Source organism: Plasmodium gaboni, chromosome 12, assembly GCF_001602025.1.
Source record: "Plasmodium gaboni strain SY75 chromosome 12, whole genome shotgun sequence".
Taxonomy (NCBI): Eukaryota; Apicomplexa; class Aconoidasida; order Haemosporida; family Plasmodiidae; genus Plasmodium; species Plasmodium gaboni.
The window spans coordinates 1,683,652-1,694,798 of NC_031492.1; the positions used below are offsets into that span (position 1 = coordinate 1,683,652).

The 11,147-nt window shown below is 15.9% G+C and overlaps 3 protein-coding genes across 3 annotated transcripts; 2 read left to right on the forward strand and 1 right to left on the reverse strand.

Annotated features, from left to right (window-relative positions):
- Positions 1–49: 49 nt before the first annotated feature.
- PGSY75_1248400 (hypothetical protein) lies at positions 50–928 on the forward strand (the record flags this gene model as incomplete). Its single annotated transcript, XM_018787039.1, has 1 exon — positions 50–928. One exon carries the CDS (start codon positions 50–52, stop codon positions 926–928), a length of 879 nt encoding a protein of 292 aa, XP_018640904.1.
- Positions 929–1,584: 656 nt separating this feature from the next.
- PGSY75_1248500 (putative bax inhibitor 1) lies at positions 1,585–2,454 on the reverse strand (the record flags this gene model as incomplete). Its single annotated transcript, XM_018787040.1, has 1 exon — positions 1,585–2,454. The coding sequence occupies one exon, from the start codon at positions 2,452–2,454 to the stop codon at positions 1,585–1,587; it is 870 nt and encodes a 289-aa protein (XP_018640905.1).
- Positions 2,455–5,965: 3,511 nt separating this feature from the next.
- Positions 5,966–8,442, forward strand: PGSY75_1248600 (hypothetical protein; the record flags this gene model as incomplete). The annotated part of the gene is made up of 3 exons (XM_018787041.1): positions 5,966–8,029; positions 8,173–8,288; positions 8,397–8,442. 3 exons carry the CDS (start codon positions 5,966–5,968, stop codon positions 8,440–8,442), a joined length of 2,226 nt encoding a protein of 741 aa, XP_018640906.1.
- Between the last annotated feature and the right edge of the window lie 2,705 nt (positions 8,443–11,147).

Sequence of the window (11,147 nt, forward strand, 5' to 3'; positions counted from 1 at the left end):
TATATATATATTTATTTATTTATTTATTTATAACTTTCACCTTTTGAGAATGAAAAGGTTTTCCGATTTTTACACATACTCCAAGGACAAGTCCATATCTGTCTTTAACTTGAAAAAGAAGGAAGAAGAAAAAAAGAAAAAAGAAGAAACAGGTTGGATGAAAAAAATATATATAGATTTTGAGAAAACCAAGAATGATACATATTCATATGTGTCTATTAAAACAGATCAAATGAAGGATAAATTTTTGAAATGGAATTTAAGATATTTTAAGGTGAATCATTCAAAGTATGAGCATTTTCCATGGTATACGAGATTATATTATATAATCAAGGATTATATTTATAGTATGTTAAAAATAAAGGAAGAAGGTATTGACACTTATGAAGGACATGTATGTCCAAATGAAAAGAAAATATCTCGATTAACATCAACATTTGAAAATTTTGATTTTAAAAATAGATACACACAAAAACAGTCTGAAGATTCAATGATTTATAAATATAGGGAAAATTTAAAGAAAGAAAAAACTAATGATAGTTATCTCAGTGAACGTAGTCAGTCCGAGATAACCCGAAGGAATTTGTCGAATGAAATGGTATCAATGAAGGGAACTGACAGTAAGCTGTTTGAAGAAATGTATTATAATAATAAGAATGACAACAACAATAATAATGACAACAACAATGAGAATAATAATAATAATAGTAATAATAATAATAATAATAATGATTATAAGTATAGATTGAAAAATTTAATGTCTATTGGGAATACAACCAATGAAAAAGTTTATTCTGAAAATGAATCCAAGGTTACACGTACTAATACTGTTGATAAAAATGAGAATGATCATTTTTTAAATATAGAGAATTCTCCAAAATTTAATATAAAAAATACATGGGAAAAATTAAGCGGATACATTTCATAAATAAATATATACATATATATATTATATATATTGAGATATATTTAATTTAAAATTCCTTAAAAGATCAAAGGCAAAAATAATTTGGTCTATTTTTTTTTTCAAATGTTTTCCACAATAATATATATATATATATATATATATATATGTGTGAGTGCCAATTTTTATTTCATTTTATCTCTTTTTTTAAGCTATATTGTGCTACTTATATGTGGATTAAAAAAAAAAAAAAAAAAGAAACTTGTGTTTGTTTTCTTAAATTTAATTATTTTATGACACACATAAAAATATATATATTATTGTCATTTTGTATGTTGAAAAAAAAAATATTTTTTTTTTTTTTTTTTTTTTTTTTTTTTTTAATTAGTATTTATTTAAAAGTTTAAAAAAAAAAAAATTAAACATACACGGTAATAAAAAATACGCACATATATATATATATATATACATATGGATGGTATGCAGAATACAAAATAATAATAAGAATATACATATATACATATATATATATATATATATATACATATATATATATATATATATATATATGCGAATCAAATAATAAATATAAAAGTACATTAATATATATATTATATTATTATCATATAAAAATAATTCCCATTATAAATAAAATATATATATATATATATTTTTTTTTTTCATTCTGCGTTTGAGAATATGGACAGAATAGAAAGGAATAAATTAATAATGTCCATATATAAAGCTAATGTAGCAAAAATATAATCATCAACTGAGAATTCATATTTTTTGTGTTTGCCTCCTATGATAAGTTGTGTGTCTACAATAATAGAGATAGATAAAATGAAAGCGCTTATACCTGCAAAGACTAGATTGAATGCTTTACTTCTAACGAATATTCCAACAATACCCATAACAATTAGAATTAAGAATGCCATAAATAAAAATACATACCAACCTGTAAAATCCCATTTAGTTTGGAAGGCAAAAATAGTAAGTCCAATAACAACAACTGCAGTTGTACCAAATGCATAAAAAAATATTTCTGAGTTTGTTCTTGCACTTGCTAGAGTAACAATTAATGACATTCCTAGAGTTATAGATAATAGAATAAAATAATTACTTGGATATTTTCTTGCCATTTGTGGTGCACAAGCTAAAGCGATCATAATTGGCAAACTAAGTAAAACACCAACAACAAATAGAGGTGAATAATATGTAAGCACAAAAGCATTAAATGGTTTATATAATACAGCTAATAATGCACATCCAAATGTTAATAATAATTGAAGTGATAATATGGAATATACTTTTCTTATAAATCCATGTCTTATTTTTGTTGATGAAAATTCATTAAGTGAAAATTCATCATATAATCCACCGTTTGCTGTTATATTTGTTCTAGCATCATAATAATATCCTTTCTGTCCATTATTTGATTTATCATAATTTTCTTTGTCTTTATTTTGTGAATAACTATATCCTCCTTGGTTATATGCAGCTCCATAATTCTGACTTACGGTACTATTTCTTCCAGTTGTATCAGCCATATTGATATATAAATATATATTATATTATAATAAATTTTTAAATTAACAAAAATATATATTACATATATATTATTATATATATATTATTATATATATATATAATAATAATGTTATGATAACACTATGGTAATTATTAAAAAAAAAAAAAAAGAATATTTTCAAATTACTTCTTTTTTTTTTTCTTTTTTATTCAAATATTTTATATTATAGCACTGTATTTATATTTTATAAATTGGACTTTATAAAAATGGTACAAGCAATTCTATAATCAAAAAAAAAAAAAAAAAAAAAAATATATATATATATATATATATATATGTATTATATATTTTAATGGTCTATTCAAAAATTATACGGACATATAAACATACATATATCAATATATATATATAAATAAATTTATATATATATATATATATTATATTTATATACTTTTATTCTTTTATAGCTAAAACCTTTAATTTTATAAAAATCAGCCTTTTTTAATTTTCTTCCTCTTTTTATATATGGTACATAAAAAAAAAAAAATATTCTTTATGACAATTAAAAATAAGGAAAAAAAAAAAAAAAATAAAATAAATAAATAAAAGGGAAATGAAATATAAAATAAAAATTATAATAAATATATAATTTTATTTATAAATCAAGAAATGAAATAATTCAAGTTTTTTTTTTGCTTTAAAAAAAAAAAAAAAAAAAAAAAACTCTTCTTTATTTTATATTTATATATAAATATAAAAAAATATATTTGTTTTCTTCTTCTTTCGATTGGTATAATATATTTTACTTATTTTTTATATAACAATAATAAAACTATTTATAATAAAAAATATTAAATGTTATAAATGTAATTTATAATATATACATATATATATATTTAATATTTTTAATTATTTTTGTACTTTTATTTTTTTATTTTAATGTTGTTTTGCACCTTTACATAAAATATATTTCATATATAAAAAAAATATATTATATTGAAATATCATATTATTATATATATATATAGATTTATATATTAATTTTCAATATTATCTAATATATTTATTATATATTTATATAAATGTATATAAAAAAAAGGAAAAAAAAAAAAAAAAATTATTTATATATTTCTTCATATATATATAATATATAAAATTGAGGGGTAAAAATAATATATTTGTAAAAATTATTTTTTTTTTATATGTATTATATATAAAATATTATATTAATACTATATAATATATTATTATATAATTTATATTTATATTTATAAGATTTTTGTTCTTTGTACTATTATATATATATATATTATATATATATATATATTAAATAAATATATAAATATATATTATGATATATTATATGTATATAATTGTTTTTTTAACTATGAAGTAAAAAAAAAAAAAAAAAAAAAAAGAGCAGTAAGAATTACATAATGATGATATTATATATTATATATATATTTATATATATATATATATTATAAATCTTTGTTCCTTATTTTTTTTATAAAAATATATAATACATATCTCATTTTTATTCAATTTTTACGCGCTCTTTTTATTTATTCATAATTTTTGTTAATTTTTTTGTTTAAATTCATTATATTGGTATATTTATTAATAATATTTATAAGAAGAAAAAAAAAAAGAAAGAAAAAAAGATAAGTATGCATGCATATAATTATATTATACTAATAACATAAAATATATATAATGTAACATAATTTATAATCATTTATATATATTGATTGCTATATATATATAAATATAATATATAACAGTATAAACTTTTTTAATATAATAAAATTTATATTTATAAGTATTATTGTAAATATTATTATTATATTATAATTTTTTTGTATATCATTATTTTTATAATTACAATTTTGTGCTTTTTTTTTTTTTTAAAGGGCAAGGGAAAAAAAGAAAAAAAAAAAAAATAATAATACATAAAATAAAATGAATAATATACAATTTAAAAAGAAAAAAAAAAAAAAAATTTATTATATATATATATAATTATATTATAAAAAATATTATTATATATATATGTATATATTTTGAAATTTACTATAAAGTATAATTATTATGTGCCAAGAAAGCTTAATTTACTAAATATTTTTATATAATATATTCATATTTATATTAATAATGTTTTTAAATTATGGAGAGGGTACAAATAAAATATATAAATAAATACAGCTCTTATAAAATATCTATATGGAAAGAAAAAAAAAAAATTCTAAACTTAAAACGTGAAATATATATATATGTATATTTAATATTTTATAATAACATACATATTATTTAATTTAAAAGAAATATAATTTATCATAGAATAAAATATGCTTATCGAAGAATTTCTTAAAGATGTATAAAAAAAAAAGTAAATAAGTATATTTTAAGCTATAATGTATAAATATCTGTATTTTTAATATTAAAAATATATATATATATATTATTTATATGTCTATATATATATATATGTGTATATGTTCCAATCATAATCGAGGTTAATATATTTTTTTATCACTATCAAAAAAAAATTAAATAAAATTATTAGCATTTCATTGCTTTATATATATATAATAATATATAATATATTTTATTATATGTTTCTTAAATAAAGGTATAAATTAAAAAAAAATGAAATTTATAAAGACATTATTTTTTATAAATGAAATCAAAGGAATTAATTTGGAAATAATTTTTCTCATTATCAATATTAATAAAATATTTATTTATTCATATATTTATTCATTAATTTATTCATTAATTTCTCGTATGTTTTAAAAAAATTATAAAAATGCTTTATTTTTCATTTTTTTTCTGGTTTGTCTTCAGCATTGAAAATATGCTTTTATTATTTTTTATTAATAAAATATATGAAATATTAAAATAAAAAAAATATATATATATATATATATATATATATATATATTTATATTATTTTTTTATCTCTCCTCTGATTCTTAGTAATTAAAATATAAAATAATATATGTCAGTATAAAATGTGTGATTAATAAATAGCATTTTATTTCTTTAGAATAAATAGGAAAATATAACATTATATTTTATGAATAATCTTTGTTCCTTTCAAGGATCATAAATAAAAAATAACATAAAAATAAATAAATATATATATATATATATATATATATATATATATATATATGTATGTAATTTTTGGTTTTGTAATAGTTCAAAATAATATGTACCATCTCAGGTTCATCCTATTTTTTTATATTTTTAATTTATTTATTATATTTTGCATATAAGAAAAAATAAATATATATTAAATACACATACATGTATTATATTAATTAAGAATGTAATTTATTTTTAGTATGATAAGATGATACAAATTAAAATATTATTATAATAAAATTATTACACAATATATATTTTTTCTTTATATATATATATATATATATATATATATATATTTTATTTTTATTTTTTTTGAGAATGTATAATAATATGGTGATATTTAATTATAAAATAAAAATAATAAATATATAAAAATTATGAATTCAAGAATATACTGTGTTATTTTTTATGGCATATCCCTACTTGTATATGTGATAATAATATTTTGGTTAAATAAATTTGAGAAGCAAGTATTGCCATCTGAACGAATTGAGGATATAATAAAAAGTATTAAACATGCTAATAATATAGGTATAATAAAAAATAATATTCAAGATGGAAATACACTGATAGGACATGAGAACAATTTTTTAATAAATCTAAATATTGTTTCTGGCTGTAAAGATAATAATATTGATATGCTTGAAGAGATGTTAAAATCATATATTGAAGAACAAATAAAATTAGAAAATGAAAAAATCATATCTTTATATTCATTCGAAGAATTAAATAAGTTACAAGATATTTTTATGGTGGCTATAAATGTAATTAATAAGGATATGATAAAAAAAGATACTATAGGTATATATTCAAATATATGTGATAATTTATTAAGAAAAAATATGATCAATGATAATATTAATAATAATTATTATATATATATAATAGCAAATGAAAAAAAAAAAAAAAAAGACAACCTATCATTTACATTATCGACCACGAATATATTAGAATTGTATTATAATAAAATTGAGGAAAATAATGTAGATATATATCAACAATATATTCATATAACGTGGGATGTTTTAAAAAATACATTTTTATATAGGGCAGAAAAAAAAAAAAAAAAAAATTTTATACCCTTCGTTCCTGAACTTGATTTAAATTTTTTTTTGGCTAGCTGTTTATATAATAAATTAAATTACAAGATAGAGAGAAATAAAAATGGTAAGGTTGAAATGGGAGAAGTTTTGAATAATGTAGATTCGTGTTATGAAAAAAATTGTAATATAACCAATAAGGATAATAATAAAAATGATATAAATAATATAAATAATATAAATAATATAAATAATATAAGTAATATAAATAATATAAGTAATATACATAATAATGAAAATACTATAAATAATATGCATAATAATATGGATAATATTAATAATAATAGAGGGAATATGTTTAACTCCCCATTAATTGCTGTATGGGATTTTTATAAAGATTTTTATTACCCATATTTAAGACCATTTATTGAACGACTTTTATATATTTATCAAATTAATATATACCCACAAATTTTAAGTAATATAAATATGTATAAAATATCAGATGAAAAAAAAAAATATATAGACGGTGAAGAAAAAGGAAATTCTCGATTAATTATTCTAGATAAAATCACCAAATTCACAAATATTTTTGATGAAGTCACTTTTGATAATGTTCTATCAAAGCCTACATATCAAGTACCTAAAAATATAAATTTTATGGTTGTCTTTCCAAATGGAGATGATATATATTTTTATAATAATCTTACTAAAGAACACAAAATAGAAACAGCTGTTTCTATTCCTGAATGGGGTACCATATATATAAATAATGAATTTACAAAATTAAAAGATACAACTAATTATAATAATAAAAATAATTTAGTAAATATATCTGACCAAGCACATATAATCAGTGGAATTTTTATTTCTCATTTCAGATCTTTATTAGGATTATGTTCAAAATTTTCACATTGTATTTATAATATTTTTAATAGTGATACATATAATATAAAATATGTAGAAACAATATCTAGCGAAATAGATAGTTACGTATCTTATATCATATCTGAGAAAAACAATTTATCCTTTTCTTTTTTTTATCATATTCCTATAAAAAATAGTATTTCGAATTATGAATTGTCGGGTTTAATTAGACAAGCATATAAATATCATATTATGGAGGCAATTCAAAATTTGAATAAATTTTTATCTATATCAAAAATAAGTATATATATGAAGGTTCCCTATTACACCTTAACAATATTTAATAATATATTAAACAATATAGAATGTAGTTTAAAATATATGCAAGGTAGAATATGTGGAATAAATCATATTGATAAGGTAGTTGAAGAAAAATTTAAAAAAGAAAATGATGATAAAGAAAATGATGGAGAGGAACGATTTTTTAAGGCAGCATTGGTATTAGCTCAATCTGCTTATCAAGATTCTCTTCAAGTAATAAGAAATATGTAAATGTATAAAATTATGTGAATATATAAATTAATAAATATATATATAAATATATATATATATATATATATATATATATATATATATATGTAAATGTATTAATTTTATATTTTTTTTAATTTTTTTAGTTATTGAGTGATGATAAAATATCCATTTATGACATATTATCTAAAGATTTTATGTTGGCTTCTTTTCTTCCCGTCGTAATTCCTTTTGGTTTGCCAATTATTTGTTCCGTATTCCAGTAATATTTAAATAAATACATACATATATATATATTTACATTTTATTTTTATAATGTTTATATGTTTTATTTGTTTTATTTTATTATTATTTTTTTTTTTATTTATAGGGAACTTATCAAATACTTAAAAAAAAGAAAGACAAAAATCGACTAAAATGAATGTACCATTGTTTCTTTTTCTATACCGTTTTTATAAATATATTAAACTTATAAAATATTTATTTTGAGAAAATATGAATAAATATATGTCCATAATTTTGTTATAAATTTTATTTTTTTTTTATTATTATTATTATTTTTTTTTTCTTTTTTGTTCATATGTTTATTGTAATTAAAATTTTATAAAATTAAGTGAAAGATAAATAAATAATTTTCTTTTTCTTTTGCTTTTTTTTTTTTTTTTAAATACTAATCATAATATATATATATATATATATATATATATATATATATATATATATATAAACATATATGGAATAATAATAAAAATAAAAAAATATTTAAAAAGTTTATAAAAAAAAGAAACATTTTTAATTTACACATTTAACTATTCGGCTATTATATCATATTTGTCACAAGTAGCCAAAATGTCAAAAAAAAAAAAAAAAAACAAAGAAAAGTAACCATGTTTTACTTTTTAATGTACAAAAATAGTTAGTTCCATAGTAAAAGTTATGAACAAATCAGGCGAATAAAAAAAAAATATATATATATATTATCACTTAGTAATACAACGTCAGTAGATTGTCATATATATATATATTTTTATTCATTTATTTACAATATTTCATATTAGAGAATTTTTGTTTATAATACACATTTTTGATGTTTCCTATTTATGTTAATATTTTATTATAATTAAAAATTTAACATTTTAAAAAAATTGGAACAATTCAAAGATATGATAAAAAAATATATATATACGAATAAAATATAAAGGGTCATTTTATCGTGTGAGAATACACATATATATATATATATATATATATATATATATATATGAACCACAGTTAAGAAGACAAAGAAAATGTGCTGAATATTAAAATAATAAAAAAAACAAAAATTAATTAATAGCCTCTTTCGAATATAGATTGAGAAAAATATAAGCATATTTTATATAAGAGGAGTATCACAGTATATATTTTAAATAAAAAAATATTTTTTTATCACATTATATGAGTGGTACACATGTAATATTTTTATGTAATCATTTTATAATATAATTGTTTTTTTTCTTTTTTTTATTATCGAGATAATAATAATTGTATAAATAAATATATAAGAAATAAGGTTTATATATGTATTTTTTCTATTTAATAATATTTATAGATAGAACAAAATATTAAAACACTTTTACATATCAATTGCATTGTTTGTATTAATATTGCATTATAATATATATATGCAAACATTATTTTATGATAAATAAATATATACATATAAATATATATACAAATATATATATTATTTAAAATTTATACTGTATTGTATATGTGGTTTAAAATACAACAAATAGATCATCTCTTTTTTTTTTTTTAAGGATGTCAACCCTTTGTAGACTTTATATAATATTATATAAAAATAAAAAACTTTTATTATTTTAATTTTTTTTTTTACATTTTGTTTTATTTATTTATTTATTTATTTATTATTTTTATTTATTTTCGATTTTTCCTTTATAAAATAATAATTGAACATAAATTATTAAATATTTATTATTTAATTTATAATATATTTATATCAGAAATTCAAAAAATTTTCCATTAATACCATATTTCATATTATTCTTATATTTTATTTTATTGATATAAAATAATTAAGTACATATTAAATATATAATATATATATATAATAAAAATTTATAATTATTTATATTAAGAAATTACTTTTGTCATAAAACAGGCAAATATTCTATTATTAAAATGATTATAAATATATATATATATATATTTATAGATTCTTTTATATGAAAAATTATGAGAAAAAAAAATATATATATAACATATATAAAATATTATATATATAATATATATTATATATATTTACAGCTCTTTTTATTATATATATATAACAAGGACAAATGAAAGTAATAATAATTATTAAAATATTATATATTATTATATAAATATATTTTTATTACTTATTATATAATTTTATATATAATATATAGTATATATATATATATATATATATATAATAATAAATACGAGTTGAATTTATACTTTTTAATACTACTATATATATATATGTATACAAAATATAAGTATTTATATATGTATATATTTTTTTATATACGCAGTATAATAATAATATATATTATAAATATTTATCTGATTACATATATATTATATATATATATATATATATATATATAATATATATTATACATATAATAATAAAGGAGTGTAAATATATAAGTGATTAACAAATTTATATTATATTATATTAATATAATATACTGATAATATCACGCAAAAAAGAAGAAAAAAATTAATAAATAAATGAAACAAAAAGAAGAAAAAAATATATTCTCAAAAGGAAATGAGTATATCATATATTTATAAATATGATATAATATAATATAATAATATATATATAATATAATATATACATATAATATTGGGGTTATATATAAATTTATAATATATAATTATATGCATATAATATATATATATATATATATATATATATATAATATATATATATTTTATTAAAAAAAAAATTCTTTTTTATATTGCATTATATTATATATAAAAATATTTGTTACTCAATTATTTAATTATTTAAATTTTTTATGTTCTTATATTTTTATATATTTTTACATTTCAATTTTTTTTTTTCCCAACTTTTTTTATATAT